At 43.0% G+C, this 21874-nt stretch overlaps 1 protein-coding gene across 1 annotated transcript in view; it reads left to right on the top strand.

Annotated features, from left to right (window-relative positions):
* LOC127535839 (arf-GAP with Rho-GAP domain, ANK repeat and PH domain-containing protein 3-like) overlaps nt 1–21640 on the top strand; it is a 21696-nt gene extending 56 nt beyond the window's left edge. Inside the window, exons 2-29 of the mRNA XM_051954728.1 lie at nt 16–85; nt 260–380; nt 995–1032; nt 1982–2133; nt 2547–2746; nt 4077–4162; nt 8073–8255; nt 10770–10908; nt 10999–11103; nt 11305–11461; nt 11558–11660; nt 12038–12236; nt 12816–12879; nt 12958–13121; nt 13648–13860; nt 14725–14830; nt 14929–15076; nt 15156–15224; nt 15681–15755; nt 15828–15945; nt 16035–16163; nt 16974–17110; nt 17187–17269; nt 18184–18219; nt 18386–18449; nt 18523–18660; nt 18788–18826; nt 19292–21640. Of these exons, the coding sequence (XP_051810688.1) occupies nt 16–85; nt 260–380; nt 995–1032; nt 1982–2133; nt 2547–2746; nt 4077–4162; nt 8073–8255; nt 10770–10908; nt 10999–11103; nt 11305–11461; nt 11558–11660; nt 12038–12236; nt 12816–12879; nt 12958–13121; nt 13648–13860; nt 14725–14830; nt 14929–15076; nt 15156–15224; nt 15681–15755; nt 15828–15945; nt 16035–16163; nt 16974–17110; nt 17187–17269; nt 18184–18219; nt 18386–18449; nt 18523–18660; nt 18788–18826; nt 19292–19756 (3601 nt within the window). The 3' untranslated portion in view covers nt 19757–21640. The remainder of the gene's footprint in view (nt 1–15; nt 86–259; nt 381–994; nt 1033–1981; nt 2134–2546; nt 2747–4076; nt 4163–8072; nt 8256–10769; nt 10909–10998; nt 11104–11304; nt 11462–11557; nt 11661–12037; nt 12237–12815; nt 12880–12957; nt 13122–13647; nt 13861–14724; nt 14831–14928; nt 15077–15155; nt 15225–15680; nt 15756–15827; nt 15946–16034; nt 16164–16973; nt 17111–17186; nt 17270–18183; nt 18220–18385; nt 18450–18522; nt 18661–18787; nt 18827–19291) is intronic.
* The last annotated feature ends 234 nt before the right edge of the window (nt 21641–21874 follow it).

Genomic DNA, 21874 nt, shown 5'->3' on the forward strand with positions numbered 1-21874 from the left:
GCTTTTATTTTTTAGGAACTATGTCTTCCAGAAACGCTACGTCAAGTTTGACGGCAAAAATTTGATGTACTTTGGCAGTGAGAAGGTATGCACTTTATCGTCCTCATGTGTAAAAAATATAAATAAAAAACTAAAAATATTTATAATTTTAGGATATTCTTTTTCTTTTATCATTTTGCTGCCTTTTTGATATGCACTGAGTCAGAACATTTTATGATCAAACACAGACATCTGATTTGTTCCACCTGTGTGTTATCAGGATGTCTACCCTAAAGGAGTGATCCCATTGGCTGCCATCCAGATGACCCGACCCTCCAAAGACAACAAGTTTGAAATAGTGACGAGTCAGCGGATCTTTGTGTTCAGGACTGACAATGACGGTAAAATATATATAAATGCATGTGTACACACTGCCACTCAAAGGTTTGGGGTCACCCAAGCAATTTCATGTTTCCATGAAAACTCCCACTTTTATCCATGTGCTAACATAACTGCACAAGGGTTTTCTAATCATCAATGAGCCTTTCAACACCATTAGCTAACACAATGTAGCATTAGAACACAGGAGTGATGGTTGCTGGAAATGTTCCTCTGTCTTAGCTCTGGTATCTGTTGGTTCATGTTTCAATATAAAATCCTCATAGAAGAAATCTGATTATTGCAGGCGAATGCAGTCTAGAATCATTTGACCTTTAGATGATACTACACCACAGTTTACTCTCTACTGCTGTATACTGTGTGTAATTGACAGTTCTCTATATAGTTTTGGACATTTTGTTAGTAAAATGTAAGCATTATTACTTTGAGGTCTCAGTGAGAAGGAATACAGTCCATGTTTGTGCAAAATACTGATAGACTTTGTGGCTATATCAGCAGTGTGACACTTCAACAGTGATGAAGATAAGAGGAATTACAGTGACCTGATTGGCTAATTAGCTGATGCTAATGCTGTGGCAGTGCTGTGATTGACGGCTGTGTGTCTCCTGTGTGCCAGTGCTGAGGCGGCGCTGGGTGTCTACGCTGCAGGAACACGTGAGAGACCAGATGGTTTTTGGGAGGCGGCGCTTTGGTCCCGGATCTCACTGCCAGAAACATGGATTCCTTGAACTTAAAGGAACCAAATCCAGAGTTTACGCCGCCATCAACACAGACCAGATCTGGCTTCACAAAGAGTGAGCAGGTAAGACTGCCAACAGGGGGCACACTGACAGGTAAGAACAGTGATAGCTGAACATTGACAGGTGAGAGCACCACCATGTCAAGGCTCCGTTAACTGCTCTCCAAAGAACTTTAGCAATAAGAGATTCTTTTAGGATCCTTTTTGCAATTCTTTTTAGACCACTCTTTTTTTTTAAAGAAACTTCCTTTCTAAGAACCATTTGAAGAACAGTTCCTGAAGTAATCTTTTTAAAAGTTTCTTTAAAAAAAGGGTTTTGTTCTGAGGATAGAAGAACCATTTTTAATTCCACAGAGAACTTCTGAGCAAAAGGTTCTTCAACAACCTTTACTACAAATAGTTCTGTATAGTTCCTTCTAAGGCACCTCAAAGAGCAATCAAATGATTCCTTAGGTATCATACATGGTGCTCCAAAGAACCTTAGCAGAAATAGATTCTTTAAGGACCCATTTTTCAATAGTGCTTTGTGGACTCACCTGGTTCTACATTGACAACAGGATTTGATATTGATTTGCATAATTTTTGAGCAAAAAATTCAAATTTAAGAATGTGCAACATTTCCAGGGTCCTTCCATCAGATGTTTAATGTTCTCTGTTAACTAATGTTTTATTGAATAGGATTCATCCACGTTAGCTATAATGGTATCAGCTCTGATTTCACGCTCTTACCTGGCACTGAGATAACAATGAAGAACCTTTAGAGAACTATATAATGTCAGGACTCATCCAATGAATAATGAAGTTCTTAAAAGAAGCATAAAGTCTTCTGAAGAATCATTGAATAACTGCTATATATTGAAGCAGGCTGCTGTTGGGATAAATTGTCTTCATGTGTTCTTCTGTCTGCAGTGTTTTCGAAATGGAATCGGTATCACGATAATTGAAGCTCGAGGAGCAACGATCCGAGATGGAAAACACAAGAGCTTTGACCTCATTACTCTGTACAAAACCTTCAGGTTGGAACGATTGCTGACTTTTTCTCTTCATGTTGTAGCTAGAAAAAATAAAATGTTTTAATAGTAAAAACAAATGTGTTTTAACAGGCATTCAAAGAAAAGGTTTGGGTTGAACCATCACACTCTGAGACTGAATGACTGAACAATCTGTTACATTTTTAGAGCATGTGTTCTCCTACAATAGAAACCTTTAGCTCTGTGTCTGTAGATGAACCTCGAAACAAAGTGTCTGTCCTGTCTGCCTCCCTTTGCTGTTAGAGCTGGTGGCTAAATCAGCTTACAGCTAATTCTCTGCAACTCTCAGCTCAGCTCCTGTTAGTTCTTAGTAGAAAGTCAGTGTTTGCTTCTTAAATGTTTTAATGTGAACTGTGGAACCAGCAGATCTAAATACGACTTCTGTTCAACCTCCTCAGCTTCACGGCAGAGTCAGAACGTGAGAAGCGGGACTGGATGGAGGCGCTGCAGGAATCCATCGCAGAGACGCTGTCAGATTACGAGGTAGCTGAGAAGATCTGGTCCAACCGATCCAACAGGATGTGTGCCGACTGCAAGGCACTGAACCCCGACTGGGCCTCCATCAATCTGTGTGTCGTCATCTGCAAGAACTGTGCAGGTAGAACTTTCTGCCGGGAATTTCAAGAGACCCTAGCTGAGCTTTGCCAACAAGAGTTTATTCAACATGTTTTTCTTTCTTTAACCTGGATTTACATTTGATTTAATGCTGATCTGATCTGTTAACTGCTCATCATTCAATTAGGAGGACTATTTGGTTCTGCAGCTAATTAATCAGCTTCAAGAACTCATATAGGAGGTGGCACAGTTTATCTAACTGGTCCTGGAGTTTATTTCTGACCTGCACTTCATTTAGTTGGTTCTTGAGCTCATATAGGAAGTTCTACACTTCATTTAGTTGGTTCTTGAGCTCATATAGGAGGTTCTACACTTCATTTAGTTGGTTCTTGAGCTCATATAGGAGGTTCTACACTTCATTTAGTTGGTTCTACTGTTCATTTATGAGCTTCTAGAGCTTTAAAAGGAATTTGTGTCATTCATTTAGGTGGTTGCAGAGTTCATTTTGGTGGAGTAAGTGGTTCTACAGTTAACCGGGCATCACACAACAACAAGCAAGCAACGACTGCAGCCCGTTGCAATATCACCAAAATACCAAATGATTTTGAGGCATGACCTCACAGTCATTAGATTACTGCTAAGTACAACAGCAGAGTCTTTTGTGAACCCTTCACAACAAATGTTGTGACAAATGAACTGTAAAATTTCATAAATAAACTCAATAACCAACCAGATAACCTGTAGAACCTCATACATAGACTCTAGAACCACTGAAATTTACTCTAGAACTAACTTAAGCAGCTAAATGAACTCTGGAACCTCCTAAATGAATGCTAGAACGTCTTACATGAGCTCTACAAGCTCATATATGAATTTCAGAATCAACTTCATGAATTGTGTAACCTCCCATATAAGCTCTAGAACCAAGTAAATTAACTTCACAGCCACCTTAAGCACCCAATTGACCTCTAGAACCTCCTAAAAGAGCTCTAGAAGCTCAAAGAAAGAATAAGCTGTAGAACCGCCGAAATTAACTCTTCAACCATGTAAACCTCTTAAATGAACTGTCGAACCTCTTCATGATATCTCGAGCTTCCTAAAAAAATCACTTTGGGACCACCTGAACCTCCTAAAATAACTCTATAACCATCTAAAACACTTATATGGACTCTACAACCAACTAACTGAACTCTAGAACTTCTTATACAAGCTGTAGAACCTCCTAAAGCTCCTAAATTAACTCTAGAACCTCTGTTTAGTGCCTTGAGGTTGATATACGTTGTAGAGTGGAAAGTATAAATGAACTGAAGTGAAACTAAAGTGAAACTCATCTGATGGAGCAACCTGTTTATGTGCTGTTTGTCTGTGTGCAGGACAGCACAGAGGTCTGGGGACGATGGTCTCTAAAGTTCAGAGTCTGAAACTGGACACCAGTGTTTGGAGCAACGAGATCGTCCAGGTGAGAACAGCTCCTATTCACCTGGTTTGTCCACTGCATCGAATCACCTGGGGTCCGTTTCACAAAGCAGGTTCAACAAACTCTGAGTTGATCTACTCCTAGATAGGAAACTCTTCTGGTTCCAGAACAGCTGATCTGAATTGGTTTTATCGACTCGTATTAGTTTCACTTAGAGTTAAGCGCGTGCACCACAACTATGAAACGCCAGTATCAATCGAGCCACGATTTGACGAGTCACTATGGAGGAGGGCTGCGTTTTTCACCCCACTTGAATTGGAAATCTTAACGCGCTCATATGGAGAGTTTGAACATGTTTTTAGAAAGAAGTGCAACACCGCTGCAGCTGCAAAAGAGAGGGAGACGGCGTGGAGAACACTGCTGCCCAGATCAATGCGTAAGTTTAAATGTCGTCCTTTGAAATCACAATAATATTACAGGGGAAAACTGTTAAAATGGTAGCCTATTAGGTTATTTCATTTAACTGCAATCCCACGGGGGAGAAGCGCACGGGGCAGCAGCTTAAGATGAAATATAAAAACACTCGCTGGTATTCATGAGTGGTATTCCTGGTGCTTTGTCCTACGTCCACTTGCTGTCTGGATAAATCCAAATAGTCTGGTTTCATGGCGCCCCATTGAGGAGAAATTAACAAGCCCATATAACCTATGTAATCTGATATACTCCAATATATCACGTAAGGTAATGAAACGTGATTTCGGACCAATTATTTCACACCTTTTCACTGTGTGGCTTAAAGTCCAACAATTTGCAAAAATACGTTCTAAATTTTTCCGTCAGTCTCCCATATTTCATAATTTTAGTCTTCTAATAGACGGGAAACCAATTTCTTTCCCCCAGTGGAGTGATAGAAGAATAAACATTCTTCAAGACATTACAGGGAAACGAGGTCTCCTTGAATTCCAGGAATTATGAAGAACTTTTAACCTTCCGGGCACTTCCTTTTTCTTTTATTTACAGTTATACGCAGCTAAAAACAAAGGTATTGTCTCCGACATGTACAAACTGATAGCTGAGGCTTCTTATAAAACTCTGCCTTTAAACAGACTTTGAAAAGTGATATTGATGCTCCCTCAGAACTAAACTGGAAATCTGTTTGGTCCAATATTGCCATTTCATCTAGAAATCTAAATCATAAGATGATCCACTATAAATGTATCCATCGGTCCTATTTTACACCTCAAAGATTTCATCAAATGAAACTCAAAAATAATCCATTTTGTGATTTCTGTCCAGGCAATACCATTGGTACATTTTTTCATTTAGTTTGGCAGTGCCCGGAAGTTAACAGTTTATGGAAAAACATTTCAAGTGTATTATCTGATGTAATGGAGAGAGCTATTCCTTGTTCACCGTCTCTACTATTACTGAATCAATCAATCAATCAAAGTTTATTTATAGAGCACTTTACAACACTCATGGTGGCCAAAGTGCTTTCCAGTTAAAAGCAAACATTAAAATAAGAAAAAAAGCAGATTAAAAGAAAGCAACAACAGAGCATGTCAGGAAAATGAAATCAGATAAAACTGGATAAAATAAGATAACATAAAGATAAGATAAAAGGTAAAATAATACTTAATGACATTTCTTTTCTGAAATAACAATAAATAAAAGCCGTCTTCTGTTGGCTGGACTCACAGCAGCCAAAAGGATGATCGCTTGCTGCTGGAAAACCCCACATATACTATCAATCAAGGAATGGCTTTCTTCTTACAAGGACATCGCACAGCTAGAGCTGACCACCGCATGATTACATTCAGCTAAAGCACAAAATATTAACTGCTGGACAAACTTGATGGGAAAAATTGAGAGCTTATTATAAGAGCTATATTTTAATTCTAATTTCTTGCTGCGCAATGAATTATATTCTTACCTTTTTTTGATTTTGTTACCTGTACAAGATATCGTACATGTGTGTTTGCATGAATTGATCCATTGTTATGTACACAGTGATACTGAGATTTCTGTGCTTGGGTAGAATGAGTGAGTGAATGAATGAAGTATGAGTATTTGAGGGATTTTTTGTTTTTTCCTTTCTGCCCCTTCATTGTGTAGGCATGTATTTTATATTCATTCTCTATACACCGCTTTATCCTCACTAGGGTCATGGGGGGGGGGGGGGGGGGTGCTGGAGTCTATCCCAGCTGACTCGGGTGAAGGCAGGGGACACCCTGGACAGGTCACCAGTCTGTCACAGGGCTACATATACAGACACACAATCACACTCACATTCACACCTACGGGCAATTTAGAGTAACCAATTAACCTCAGCATATTTTTGGACTGTGGGAGGAAGCCGGAGTACCCGGAGAAAACCCACGCATGCACAGGGAGAACATGCAAACTCCATGCAGAAAGATCCCTCTTGCTGCAAGGAGAAAATGGTAACCACTACACCACTGTGCAGCCCATCAATAAACATTTGATCACAAAAAAAAACACTCGCTGGGAAATTCTAAAAGAAATTAAAATGACTATTCCCAGTCTGAGGTTGCAGCACAATGTCATTAACAGAATGTGATGTAAAATTAGTTAAACAGATCTCTACATCATTCACCTGCAATCTTGTGGAACTCCTCCTTGATGCTCTGACAGGTTTATGTCCAGGAAAACCACAAAGATGGGTAAAAGCTTTTTCAGGGCCAGGCACACTTTTCTGACCGCCGTGCATACAGTTGCCTAACTTAAGTGCTCTGCATCTCCGACAGGATACAAAAAACTCCCATTTGCAAAGAACTGCAGCGCAACACACAATATCCGATGGGATGTGAGAGCATGACTGCGGCTGGTAATGTTGCAAATGTAAGGACGGATTAGGTTGTTTATGTAGATTATGGACTGTGATGTGAAACAAAAAAGATAATTGTCCAGAATTGCAAGAACATCTATGCGTGGTCTAATAACAATCTCCCGACGAATTAATTCTCCATGCAGTAACGCTGCCCCTTCATCTACTGGATCATTAACTAAAGGACATGCCATTTTGAAAAACGGCAGAACCAGGCTATGCCAAAACTCACCTGCTGACTGACTGAATGAATGAAAAAATCAAATAGCGTGTGCAGCTGACAGAGGGTGGAGACAGAGAGAAACTCGAGGTTTACTGAGAAAAACGTAGTCACGACCAGGTTAGGTTCATAGAATCCGTTACTATGGTAACTGACTGAGAGCTTAAGTTAAGTCTCTCTGTGGTTAGGCTGGAGTTACCCCTCTTTCTCTGGTTTGAGTTACCTCCCTTTGTGAAACGGAAAACTCAGAGTTTCCTTCATTCCAGGGTTAGCAGACTCAGAGTTTTCACTAAACCTGCTTTGTGAAACGGATCCCTGTTCTGAGGCAGAAGCATGTAGAGCAGTGGTCGGCAACTGGCGGCCCGCGGGCCAAAACTGGCCCGTCAGGAATAATGTCTGGCCCACCAGATGATTTTGAAAATTTGATTTGGCACGAAGTCAAGCCAGTCCGTCACCACAACACGAAACTCTCGTGGTTGGCTGCTGCCGGGCATTTCCGCGTTCGCGCTACTGGTCGAACAGGGTTGTACCAGCCAGATTTCACTGAGCAACAGTGTGTGCAAAACATGCGTCTCGGGAGTCATTTTTAATACATCTGTGATCAGAATTGAGACCTGTGTCCCAAGCAGCGGCGATCAGCTGTAGAAGCTCCGCTGCTCGCGGTATCGCTGCCCCCCCCCCGGAATCGGAGCGCACCCCTCCAGGTTGGCCCGCTGTTCGATTGTTTATACACATTTTGGCCCGAAGCAACATCTACTTGCCGACCCCTGATGTAGAGGCTCAGTATAAAGTCCTTGCTTTCTGTTTTTCATGCAACGCCTCGAGGCAGATATGTATTGTTCTGTGTTTGCTTACTTAAATGTTTGTTTGTTTGTGTTGAGCAGCTGTTCATTATGCTGGGGAACGACCGGGCCAATGATTTCTGGGCGGCTCGTCTGTCTCCTTCAGAGGATCTGGACTGCGACGCTTCGCCTGAGCAGAGGAGGGAGTTCATAACCCAGAAGTACCGAGAGGGTCGATACCGGCTCCCCCACCCATCGTTCTGCAGCCAGGAGGAGCTGCTCAAGGTTTACTGATGCTTTTTCCAGAACCACAGAGGGCAGCTCCTACTGCTATTTCACTGTTTTTATTAAATGAAAATTACAGGACTACTACTCCATAACATCACTTAAATATCAAATGATTCTAACCTGTCTCCCCTCACGATAATCAAATTACTTCTAAGAAGGGTGGTATAGTATTTGCTTTGATGTCACATTACAAACTGCCAGTTTAGATTTATTATGTTTAGAATACAGGTTCTACAGTAAGAACTCAATGCAGCACAAGTCAGTCCACCTTTTATTACTGACATTCTCTCCCCAACACCTTTTACACTCATCCAGCCTCAAATAATCACACTGTACCTCTGTGCTTCACTGTCAGGACTATGCATTGACTGTGGTAGTCCTAGTCTGGTTCACACCAAATGTGCTGGACTCCTAGCCTAGCCGCGCTAGACAACCCACGGCAACGAATTTAATTCTCTGCCAGGGTGGGTCTAGTTACCCTCCATAAGGCTCGAGGCTGGATTCTCCTAAAACTGGCCGACGAATCACCATGAAGTGTAGAGTCAGAAGGCGGGCGTAACTAAGTGACGACAGAGGCGTGACGATTCTGACAGAAACAACCGGCGCACAATAAACAGTTATCTTTCGACTCGGCTTTGGCCACAGCCCTTAAAGATTTGAAGCTAAAATTCAACTTGAAAGATAAACAAAGGACGGCACTGAAGTGTTTCATTGAGAAGAAAGACGTATTTGGACTTATGCCGACGGGATATGGCAAATCCTTAATATACCAGTTGGCTCCGCTGGTTGGGAAGTTAATGGGACTTAGCCACAATCCGCCGGCGCTCTAGGAACTACATCAGCCTATTCGTTGCGCTGATTGGTTGTATACCTATGGTATGGTAATGAGCTTTGTATGACCCTTCACACCTCTCCTCCATATTTAGAAAACAAGCAGAGTATCAGCATATTGTTGGGTTGCTAGATGTCATATTTGGCTATCCCAGCCCCAGCAAGGAGACTGGGACTGTTTAATGAAGCCACGGCAACACTGCCACTGTGTTTTAGCTATCTGGTGGCTCGCTAGAGGCCTTGCCTATAGGCTTTTTAGAGGCATGATAATCACCGACAGGTTAGAGAAGGTAGAGCAGATAGTAAGGCCCAAGGGTCCTCAAAGTGCCCTGCCTGACAGTCCCCAGAATCTGACCAGCAGGCTCTCTGGCTCCTGCGGCTGTGAATCCCTCTACCACTGTATTCCTTACAGCTTTGTGAGTTTACATGTTCAGTGAAGCTCATGCTGAGTGCAGACATGACATCAGCCGGAACACAGTAAAAAACTCTGTTCTACCTAGGTCGAGCTGGTGTACTTTGAGAAAAAAAGGCATGAATTTTGACTGTGAATCTTTACCAGCGTATAGCTTGTGGGTTCGTAGTCGAGCGTGCCCTATGGGTCCCTGCTGAGGGCAGACTTCTCAGTCAGCTAAACATCAGTTGAGGAAACTTTCCTCCAGTCATGTTGAAATATGTCTACTGGTGCATGAATGCTCCTAAAGCATATTACTGCAGTCGTCCGCTAACATGCTCAGTGGTAGTCTGTGTTGAGTGCAGAGTTAGGCTACCAGTAGAAAGTAAACTCTGTTCTAGCCTAGTCAAGCCATCATCCGTTCAAATACAGAGAGGCTTTCACTATCACTGATACCTTTCCAGCACATGGTTCACACTATCGCAACCTTGTAACCAAGGTTACAATGGATTCATACATTCTCTGCTGTCGAAGCTGCAGTCACAGTTTTTCTGCAGAAACAAACGAGCAGAGAAATATGAAGACATCAAAGCTGACCTGAGGTCAGACACACACTGCAGCTTCTGTTCTGCTCAATTTCAAAGAAGAAGCTTTGCATTGCATGACAGAATCACTGCTGTCGATCAGTATCCAATCATCTGCTGATCGTCCACATTAAAAACGACCTGCTTCATTTCTCCTCAGCAGTCAGAGCCTCAAACGACCTCCTGCATTGTTGAGGATCAGTTTAAACCTGTACTTTAACTGAATCGAAACTTCTCCAGGGTGTCGGCAGGACTTTAAGTGACCTGATTGTTATATGAAACATAAAAATCTGAGAGAAGAAGATAAACCTGCTGCAGGCGTGAAGCAGGACTGAAAACTGAAAACCTGAAAGCTCACAGCCACTGGTTCACTACAGAGATGTTTGAACACAACATGAAACAACAGGGACAATGCTGTGGTTTGAGGTCCATTTCTGTCCCTTTGTTTTGGTTTTGTGTATTTGTTGTGGTTTTCACTAAAACAACCATTACACACTGTAGTAAACAACAAAAACAACAGAAACATATCAAATATGACACAAAATGAAGCAAAATGACACAAAACACCACCAAAGAGACACAAAATGGCATCAAAGAGACACTAATTGCAGACTGCGTCACTGATGAAACAGTAATGTTCAAGGTTTCCTGTCTAAAAAGTGCTTTTTTTCGTCACTAATATCGTCTCTCTGTCTTTTGTATCAGGTCTTGTGTTCGGCTGTCTCTGAACAGACTCTTCTGAAAACTGTAACCCAGATTTTCTTGGAGGCGGAGTCAGCTCGCCTCTCTGATACCTCCAGCAGCTGCCAGCAGCCCCCACTTCTGGACTGTTGCCCCAGCTCAGGTTAGGACCCTACTGTGGCCTTTTCAAACATCTCCCAGTTTGTCAAACCTTTGTGTGTTTTCTGGTGAATGTTCTGTGATCATTCATCAGATCCCAGCGTGTACGATGAGATCATGCAGCCTGTTCTCCACTCGGGTTACCTCTACAAGTCCGGCTCGGTCAACAGAGGAACACTGTCCAGAAAAGCACGAGAAGGTAGGAGGACTGGAGTCCCTTGGGCTAAACCATAAACTAACCTGTTAGAAAGTCTTTTGAGTTTTCTGTGTCCTGAAGTATACTGCTAAACAAACTCTAGACCTCTCTTAACTCATTTGTCCAAAAGGAATTTAATATTTTTAAGTGCATATAATGTGAGCAGGCTGAAGATGCTGAGTGTGTTCTCTGGTCTTGTGTCAGACTTTCAGAAGTTCTGGTGCTCGGTAGATCAGTCTCTGCTGCTCTACGAGTCAGACCGATCAGCCGATCCTTGCATGCAGATCAACGTTAAAGAAATTGTGTGTCTGGGAGTCAGTCGACCAGACTCCTCCAACACCAACAATGGATTCATTGACAGGTCTTTCACACACCACTGCCTGGATGATTTTAATCTGACGATGGACTTAATCACGTCTTGTTTGGTATGAAAACATGTTTGTTTTCTGTCTCTCAGGTTTCGTTACACTTTCGAGTTGTGTCTGACTTCAACGAAACTCTATCAGTTTGGTTTGGAAACAGCTGACGCGCTTCACAGCTGGACCAAAGCCATCGGAAAGGTCTGACCCACTTCCACTGCTGCCTCACTGAGAACAGTGTTTCCATCAAACTCAAATCAAATCAAACAAAAAGACTTTTTATCAAAGTTTCTTTTCTTGCAAAATTATGATTTTACTGTAAAATATTATAAAATATTACACTTTAGTTTTGACATTTTAAAAAATTATCGAACTTTATTCCCAGATTTTTTTTTACTTTGTATGGACAGTATTGATTCATTTGAGGATTACTCTCTTGATTAATCCATCGACTATTTGGTCTCTAAAATGCGGATCAGTGTTTCCTCAAATGTCTTGTTTGGTCTCTGGACTGTCACTGTGATGGCAGTTCTCCCTTCTTATGTGATGTTTAACTTTTATGTTGTTGGTTGGTTCAGGCTACAACGCCACTTAGCTGTCACTGCCTGCTGACCCGGGAGTTTGAGCGAGTCGGCCTCCTGCGGTACCGGGCCATGCTAGACCCTCAGCAATGGAAGGAGGCTTATTTTGTCCTGCAGAAGTCCAACCTCTTCATCTGCCCCCAAACCGACGGAGCTGCAGAGGATATCATCAACCTGAACCGCCTGCAGGAGCTGAGTCAGTGTCCTCATCATTTTCATAGGCTAGTCATAGTCCTAGTTTCTGGTCCTGGTCTTGATCTTGGCCCTGGAAATTGCCATGCTCATAGTCCTGGTCCTAGTCCTGGACATGAGTTCTGGTAGTAGCCCTAGTCCTGGTCTAAGCCATGGCTCTGCACCTGGCCCTGGTGCTTACACTTGTCTTTGCATTTGTCTGAACCTAGGTTGGTCCTGGTCCAGGCCCTAGTCCTGGTCCCAGTTGTGGACCCAATCCTGGTCAAGACCCTGTACTAATCCTGATGCATGGTCTTGGTTATGGTCTGCGTCCTGGCCCTGCTTGTGGTCCCATTCCTGGTCCTGGTCACAGTCTTGGTCCCTGGTTCTTGTCTCGGCCATAACCATGGCCCTGGCCCTGGCCCTGGTCCTTGATCAATTACGACCCAAGTCCCAGCCATGGTCCCGGTCCTTGTCCAGATTTTCATTCTGTTATTGGGCCTAGTCCTGGTCCTGGCCATGACTTGAGTCCTTGTCCACAGATACCATGTCTGACTGATTTTGTGAGGCTGTTCAGCTCAAAATATCTGTGTTTGTGTCGAAGGTATCACCTCTGAGGTCGAGAACCAGGAGAAGAAAGACATCCTGGTGTTGGTTGAAAAGGGAAGGTGAGGGGAATAGTTAATGCAGAGTTTCTTGGTCCTGGTTTTTGGTGTTTTCTAAACTGTGTCTCTTCTCCTTGTTAGGACTCTCCACCTGCAGGGCGTCAGCCGAACAGATTTCTCTCTCTGGTACTCGGACATCCAGCGGGCGGCTGGCGGAAAAGGAAACACCCTGAGAGAGCAGCAGCTGAGCCGAAATGACATCCCCATCATCGTGGACAGCTGCATCGCTTTCATCACGCAGTACGGTAAGGACAAGGGTTCTGGTAATAGCCCTAGTCCTGGTCTAAGCCATGGCTCTGCACCTGGCCCTGGTGCTTGCACTTGTCTTTGCATTTGTCTGAACCTAGGTTGGTCCTGGTCCAGGCCCTAGTCCCGGTCCCAGTTGTGGACCCAGCCCTGGTCAAGACCCTGTACTAATCCTGATGCATGGTCTTGGTTATGGTCTGTGTCCTGGCCCTGCTTGTGGTCCCATTCCTGGTCCTGATCACGGTCCTGGTCCTTGATTGTGGTCCTGACCATGGCTCCCCTGAATTCTGGTTTCACAGAGTCAATTTATTTATGTCAGAAGAGCTTCTGATTGGTCGAGAATTTCACAACACCATGTTTGAAAATCTGCAGTTACACTTCACAGCACCATGTTTGAGAACCTGCATTTCTAATTAAACTACCCTTAAACCAGGAACGATAACTGCAGCTGCAATAGGACCATGTTTAGTTTGTTAAACAACCACATGATAATCTTTACAAGTTCATGGTTCTGTTTCTCTTCAGGTCTGGGCCATGAGGGGATCTACAGAAAAAACGGGGCCAAATCCAGGATCAAGCTGTTGATGGAAGAGTTTCGTAAAGATGCCCGAAACGTCAAATTACGGATTGGAGACCACTTCATCGAGGATGTGACTGACGTTCTGAAGAGGTTCTTTAGGGAGATCGATGACCCTGTCTTCATGGCTGACCTCCACCCGCTGTGGCAGGAGGCTGCCAGTAAGTTCACTTCAGCTCTAGAGACAAGAGCCTCTGCTATCATGGTTGTGGTCCAGACTTCAGTTTCTGTTTGAGGGTGTCTCTTTGTTTTTGTTGTGGTACAAGTTTTCACAGCAGCAGGTAAAAGTGTTCCAAATCATTGGCCTATAAACCCAAACCAAGAGACTGCATTGTCCTTGACCATGGATCATCACTGCCATTGCATTTCTTTCTTTGGTCCAGTCCTGGTTCTGATTCAGGTTCAGACCATGTTTCTGGCCCGGATTTGGTTTCTGGATCAGGTTTTTGTACAGGTTTTGGTCCTGCTTCAGGTCGAGGCTATGTTTTTGACCCAGGTACTGGTTCTGGTCCTGGTTCTGGTTCTCATCCATGTCCAGGTCCAGATCCAGGCTATGTTACTGGTACTGTTTCAAGTTCAGACCCTGGTCCAGAGCCATTTCCTGGTATGGGTTCAGGCCATGTTTCTGGTCGGGTTCTGGTTGTTGTCCTTGTCCAGTTCCATGTCCTGATCCTGGTTCTGGTCCTCGTCCAGTTCTTTGTCCAGGTACAGGTCCTGGTCTAGGTTCTTGTCCAGGGTCATGGACCAGGTCCTGGTTATTGTCCAAGTCTATGTCCAGGTCCAGGTATGGGTTACATCCTGATCCAGATCCAGGTCTGGGCCATATTCTTATTTTACACTAGTTGGTACTTTTTATAGTGTTTTTTTTATCAATAATTGATACTTGGTGAGTTTTTGGTTCTTTTAACTGATACTATGTTTGTACTTTATACCTTTAGCTGGTACTTTATGTGTATTTTCTACTGTTGACTGGTGCATCTTACAAGCTGTTTTCTTTAATGATCCAGTTTATTGTTTATGTTCAGAAATCTCCCAGAAGCGTCTGAGGTTAGACCGATACAAAGAAATCATCTGGAGTCTTCCTCGAGTGAACAGGACAACTCTGGCTGCTCTCATTAGTCACCTGTACAGGTGAGCTCTGCATACAGCAGCTGCAGAAGTAACAACAGCGTTTACAATAACAGCAGCATCAATAACAGCCGAGCTGTAACTCCTGTTCTCTCTATCAGGGTCCAGAAGTGTGCTGATCTTAACCAGATGTGCACCAAGAACCTCTCGCTGCTGTTCGCTCCGAGCCTGTTCCAGACCGATGGGAAGGGGGAGCACGAGGTGAAGATTGTAGAGGATCTGATAGACAACTACCTGTACGTCTTTGATGTGAGTGGCCTCTGAGCAACACGAAGGCGTTGTTCTCTGTTTGAACTGAACAAACTGCTAACCTGTGACTGTGTTTCAGATCGATGAGGAGCATCAGACTCAGATTGAGCTGGAAATCAGCCTGATCACCACCTGGAAGGACACTCAGGTACATGAGCTCCGGCCAACAACACACCCCTGTCTCGAGCAGTACTGAGACAGGGGTAGGGATGCACTTACAGTTATGTAGTAAGCTGATAATGAGTTGGTAATGAACTGGTAATTATCATTTGTTCTCATGATGCAAAATAAACGTTTTAGTTTATTTTGCATTCAGCTGGCACTTAATGAGAATTTTTTTTAATATGTAGTTGGTACTTTGTGAGTATTTTATATTACTTCATTGGGATTGTGCACTTCGTCAACATGTCACACGTGATGCTTTTTTTTAAAAGAAACCATGCCTTTCAAATCTGTCAGCATGTGTTTGTTCAAAACTTATAGAAACTTGGTTGAAATTTACTAAGCTCTTAAAATGAGTCTGTAATACATCAACATTACTTGTGAGGTCAGCCCTCACTTAGATGTAGACAATATGTTAATAACACCGAGTTTTCATGTGTAGTTGTCTCAGGCCGGTGATCTGATCATTGAAGTCTACCTGGAGATGAAGATGCCAGACTGCTGCATAACTCTCAAAGTAAGTCTGACCTACTGCTACAGATGTGAGAGCTGAGTGTTCAGGTGTTCAGGTGACCTCTGACCCCTACAGGTGTCTCCCACCATGTGTGCTGAGGAGCTGACCAATCAGGTTCTCTACATGAGGAATGTCCCGGCCGGAGACAAAGACGTCTGGATGACGTTTGAGGCCATCGAGGATGGACAGCTGGGTGAGGGAGCGCTACAGTACTTGTATCTGTCTCTCTCTTTCCCTTTCTGATGCTGCTGCCTGACAGGCGTGTTTTTGCTGTCACTTCAGAGCGTCCATTACACCCCAAAGAGAAGGTCCTGGAACAGGCTCTGCAGTGGTGCAAGATGGCTGACCCGAGCTCTGCCTACCTGGTGGTGAAGAGAGTTCCTAAACGAGAAGGCATCACTATCCTCACCTGTGGGTAGACACACCTGAACAAGCTGATATAAAACAGTATCTCCACTGCAGGATCCTGTGGGCCGGCCTGAGGGCGGCCTGAACTTTTGAGCGCATTCTAAAAGTAAGAACTGTCTGTGTAGAGCCTCTTACAGGAACCATCTTAAGAGAACCTTTATCAGGAACCGTCCCCTTAGAACCACTTTCACTGACTGTTCCTGAGCCATCCCTGAAGAACCTCTTTCAAGGTCTTTTTTAGGGGAGAAAAAAGTTCCTCCTTCGTTCTCCTGAGTGACCCTGAAAAACTTTTGTGTGGGTCTCAATGCAGATTGGATAATAAAAATGAATGAAGCGAATTGTCAGAAACCTGAACTGAATGCACCAAAACATCAAAAACTTTATTATAAATGTACCTAAACTGAAAAAAACTGTACCAAATACTTCAACAACCTGAATAATGTACCAATGCATCAAGAACCTTAAGGTTCAAAAATACAGATGTCAACATACCAAAAGGTGAAAAAAGCAGAATATTAAAGCCCCTAAAGTTCAGGGAAAAAAAATATTATTGTACCTAAATGTCCAAAACTTGGATATCAACTTAACAAATGATTAAAAACCTATAAAAACATCAAAGACGTGAATATTAAAGCACCAAACCGTCAATGGCTGATGAGAGGCTTTTTCTTGAAGCACCACATTGGTCTCTGAACACAGTTACTGCAGTGGAAAGACACTCACAGTCACACAGAGCTGCTGTTACACATTGTTTAACTGCTTATGTCTGTCCGTCCATGTGTTTGTCCGTATGTCTTTCTTTCTGTCTGTCAGCCTATAAAAGTGAGATCATGAAGGTCGGACTCTTACGATGTCGTGAAGAACCTCCAAAGCTCCTCCAGGGAACTAGGTTCCAGGAGAGAACATTCCAGATCCGGGACCACAAACTGCTGCTGCTCAAAGACAAGAAGGTAAGCGGGGTGCCTGTGGGAACCAGTAGAAGCTGGTCTCATCCTCTGGTCCTGACTGTAGTTTCTTGCTGTACAGAGCATCAAACCAGAGAAGGAATGGTCTCTGAAGTCCATGAAGATCTACATCGGCATTCGCAGAAAGCTGAAAGCTCCGACAAGGTAGCACTACACAGCAACCGCAGCTTCATACACCTGTCTGTCTGAGGTCTGATTTCACATGTTGTCTTCATACACTGTTTTTATCAGTTTATAGCTGAGTTTATATTATATAGATGTGTGTTTTGTGTAAAACAGAAGCATATCAGGTGTCTCAAAGCCAACTTTACAGTAGTAAGCGCCAAAAATCATTAAGACACAAAAATGAACAATTCAGTTAACTGTTAGTTAGCAGTTACATCATGAGGCTGTAATCAAGTTAGCAAATTCTCTGATAAGGTGAAAAGCTCATAAATTACTCCACAACAAAGCAGCAAACTCACAACAGCATTTTCCATGAATTCTGGCTAAACAACTGCAAGATTTACACCTTTACCAATAAAGACAAACTTATTTAAGTAGTTCAACAGAACTTTTTCACAATACAGCAGATTGGCAAGTTATTGTGGGAATATTCATGCACCAAAACGTCTGGATAATAAAGTACTTCAGCTTCAACAACCTGGATTTTAATGGTCGAAATGTTAAAACCTGAAAATTTATAGACCTAAACTTTAACAGTCTGTCTATAAATGCCCCAACACATCAAAAACCCGGATGCCAGTACATCAAAACACCAAAAACCCAGATTATAATGCAACAAAACATCAAGAACCTGGATAATAACACAGCAGAACATCCAAGACCTGGATATTAAGGCAACAAAACATCAAGAACCTGGATACTAACACACCAAAACACCATAATAATGCACCAAAACTTCCAGGAATATTAACACACCTAAAGAACCTGAATATCAGTGCACCTGAACATCCAAACTCTGGATGTAAGCTTATAAAAACATCAAAAACATGAAAATGAAAGCACTAAAACGTATTTTAAAAAATCCTGAAAAATAATGCTGTCTCTATCTGCAGGTGGGGATTCACAGTGATGTCAGAAAAACACCAGCTGTAAGTATTCATGCACTGAACTCTGCTCTCAGACCTGCAAAAAGTGGTCCGTTCATCAGAGCTGTTGGCCTGCTGTACAGACTTACATAGTAAACTCTCTCACGTAGTAGAGGTTGTGTTTAGATGAAGGTTCCTCCAGCTGGTTCAGTTGTTCCTCTTCCCTCAGGTACCTGTGCTGCAGCCGTGAGGCTGAGCTGTGGGACTGGATCACCAGCTTTCTCAAAGCTCAGGTGAGTCAGAGTTTACCTGTAGGTCCAGGAGGCTCAGCTTGTTCTGATATCTCACCGATGTGGTTGTTTGCAGAACGAGGACCCCGGGCCTCCGCTGCTAAGGCGTCACTCCTCCTCCGACATCTCCAAGCAGAAGTTTGGCACAATGCCACTCGTCCCCATCAGAGGAGATGAGAGCAACAGCAGCATGCTGTCGGCCAATCAGACGCTGGTCAGAGCCCACCTGTCACACCACGTTTAGTGTTTGTTTTACAGCTGTAGAACCAGCTGCAGTTAGCTGCTGTCTCTCTTTCATCCTCCCCAAATCAAATATGTATCTCCATCTTTTCTGTCCGCAGAGGAAGCTACACGACAGGAGGACTCTCTCCATGTACTTTGTGAGTATTTTTTACCTTGAGCTGGTACTTTGTAAATATGCTGTACTTTTAGCTGATACTTTGTGTTTTGTAGCTTATTACTTTAGTAATATGCTAATGTTATGACTGGCACTTGGTGAGTGTTATGTTCCTTCACCTGGTTCTTTATGAGTGTTTTAAAGCTTTAGCTGGGACTCTATCAGTATTTTGCACTTTTAGTTTGTATAGTATAGTATTACTATTATCCAGCTCTTATCAGATTTTTCTTCCTTTGGGTGCTCCTTTGTAAGTGTTTTGAAGCTTTAACTGGTACTGTCCGAGTGTTTCGTATCTTTATCTAGTGCTTTACAAATGTTTTGAAGCTTTAACTAGTCCTTTGTGAGTATTTTGTACTTTTATGCAGCACTCACAGGTAGTTGAATAAAAGTGAACTCATGCTGGTTCTTCCAGGACTAACAGGTCCTCTCTGTGTCTTTCTGTCTTAAGCCCATGAAGGTCCAGCCGGACTCATTCGAGGAGCGTTCAGAGTCTCCTGGCCTCCCTGAGCCACTCTATGAGGAGGTCGGAGACTTTGGTCTGCAGGTGCTCAAATCTCTGGAAACCAGTTTCCGGTCCAGTGGTGCTGCAGAGACCCAGGAGGTCCCGGACCACCTGCCGCTCCGACTGGTTCCTCTGGAGGCTGGCCATCTGGATCACATGATCGTCCAGGAAGAGGAAGCTCGTACCAGCGGGTCTGAGGAAACTGTGGATCAGAGCGGCATCAGCAGTGAAGGAGGAGCTGCAGGAGAATCGGACATCCTTCATCAGCCTGCAGTGAGGAGGAGACAGAAGCTGCAGGGAGTCTGCACACCATCACAGGAGCTGCTGCTGCAGGAGCTGTCATCAGCCTTCATCAAGAAGGCTGAGGAGGAGGGGCAGGAGGAAGAGGAAGAGAGGCCATATGATGTCTGAGAAACAGGAGTGAGGAGGAGGCTGAAGAGATCTCATCACAGCACAGCACATAGTGTTGTGGAGTCAGAGGACATCTTTCCCTCAGCGTCCATCTAACAGCCGTCCTGGAGCTTCAGCCTCGTGCAGCATTCCAGACAGCATCTGTTTTGTTATTGCTTCAGTCTGTACTACAGCTGTCCTCACGCTACCTACAGTTCCATGCAGTATGTCCACAGTGTGGACTTCATCATAATATTGCACACTAAGGTTTGACAGCTGCAGTCTGACTGATGTTCACTCAGTGCCTCAGACTTGTTTCTATACTGTGGTGTCGCTGCTGAGAAGACTGTGGATCAGAACGAGCAGAAAGACATGCTGGCTGCAAAGTCCAGCTGAATACAGTTGAACTTCTGAAACATGGTATTGGGACAAACTAACTCTGTTCAGACATATTATTTAGAGTGGTGATGTGGATCCTGGAATGCAGCCTTTGGTCTTTGTCAGTTTGCTCAGCTGATTTCTCTTCCATGTTCATGGAGACGATTTCTCTGTTCAGCTCTGATTCTCTTTTCTTTCTAATTTAACCCTCTGAATCCCTGGGCAGTTTCTCACAGTTTACTTTTCCTTTTTCCTCACTGTGTTTCTCTACAGTTTCTCTGCAGCTCTGTGGAAACAGAACCACTCAGAAATGTGTTTTCCAGGTTTTAAACTCAGAAATGACAGAAGAAAGAGAAACAATTCTTCGATGATGTTCTTTAGAAAAATGTAATAAATGTATTTACAGATGTCAGCAGCATTGGAGGCTCCACCCACTAGAGATATTTAAGTATTTACATTTTACAGCCTCTACAAACTTTTTTTACTTCACAGTTAAACAAGCCTTTCTAACCCACTTGGTGGTGTTGAAGGCATGCTTCCTTCTTTAAAAAAATCTCCAGAATGACACCATTTATCAGGCTGAAACACTCCTTTACAAGGTCAGTGAAGATTGATAACTTTAACAAAGCAGAGAAAGAGCTCTGTGGGCCCGAAGAAATGTCGCGAAAAATTTAATTAAAATTATTTATTCCACTGGAATCATTTAGATACAACCTGCTACAGATATTTAACTATTTAGATTTATTACAGCCTCTACAAACTTTCTTATGACTTTTTAATGACGTTTCACCATGCTGAATGTATCTAAAATGTAAATGACACATGTAAAATAGAAAGATTTTCATGAAATATAGATGTTTTTATTTTTTCTGACTGAATGGCACACCACACATGATTAGTTCAGGGAATCATCTGTGGTTCCAGGAAGTTCAAAAATCTGATGAATCTTTCTGTCACAGCTGGGTCAGACAAAGAGAACTAGTTGTGCTGAGGAGGGATCTGATTTGATCATTTTTAAATGAAATATGTAGAATAAAGTGGTTTTGATGAAATACCACAGTTTTAAGCTCATATTTGGTTTATTTGCCTGATGTACACATTACATTCAAGGACCATAAGAAAGTACACAATCTGATGATTCTGTCTCTTTTGCTGCATGTTGTGAGGATGAACAAACTAGTTTTCAGACTGATGTGTGAAGTCGAATGAAAATTGTAGAGATCGTCATGAACAGGTTTGTGTGTTGAAAAATATTTTTTTTGTTGTGTCTGCCTCTGAGGAATGTATAACCGCCTCTTTAAACAGGCCTGATGTTGAACCTGTCTGTGATGCTGTGAGCCAGCAGCAGATGGCAGCAAACAGTCAGTAAAACAACAAGGACACAACATGAAGATCAACAGTGCTGCAGAAAGACTTGATGCGTGTGTCCACCAGTCCTCACCAGCGTGGCTCTGACATCTCACTGCTCTGCTAGTGCTTCGTCTGTATATATTCAGTATGTTATTCTATAAAGCTGGTTGTTCTGAAGACTTGTGTCTCTGTCTTAGTTGGCCTCCTTATCCTTGAAGTGATCTCTCCTCATGATATATTACAAACCAACAGGGCTGACCTCAGTGTTACTCTCACAGGACTGACTACTGCTCATACAGCAGCTGTTTCAGCAGTTAATATTTGACCAGAAAAAAAATCCCGCACATGAACACTGTTTCATGTCTGTTTTTATTCCAGATCTCTATAATGTCATTCTGACCAGTACAGACC

This window comes from Acanthochromis polyacanthus, chromosome 10, assembly GCF_021347895.1.
Source record: "Acanthochromis polyacanthus isolate Apoly-LR-REF ecotype Palm Island chromosome 10, KAUST_Apoly_ChrSc, whole genome shotgun sequence".
Taxonomy (NCBI): domain Eukaryota; kingdom Metazoa; phylum Chordata; class Actinopteri; family Pomacentridae; genus Acanthochromis; species Acanthochromis polyacanthus.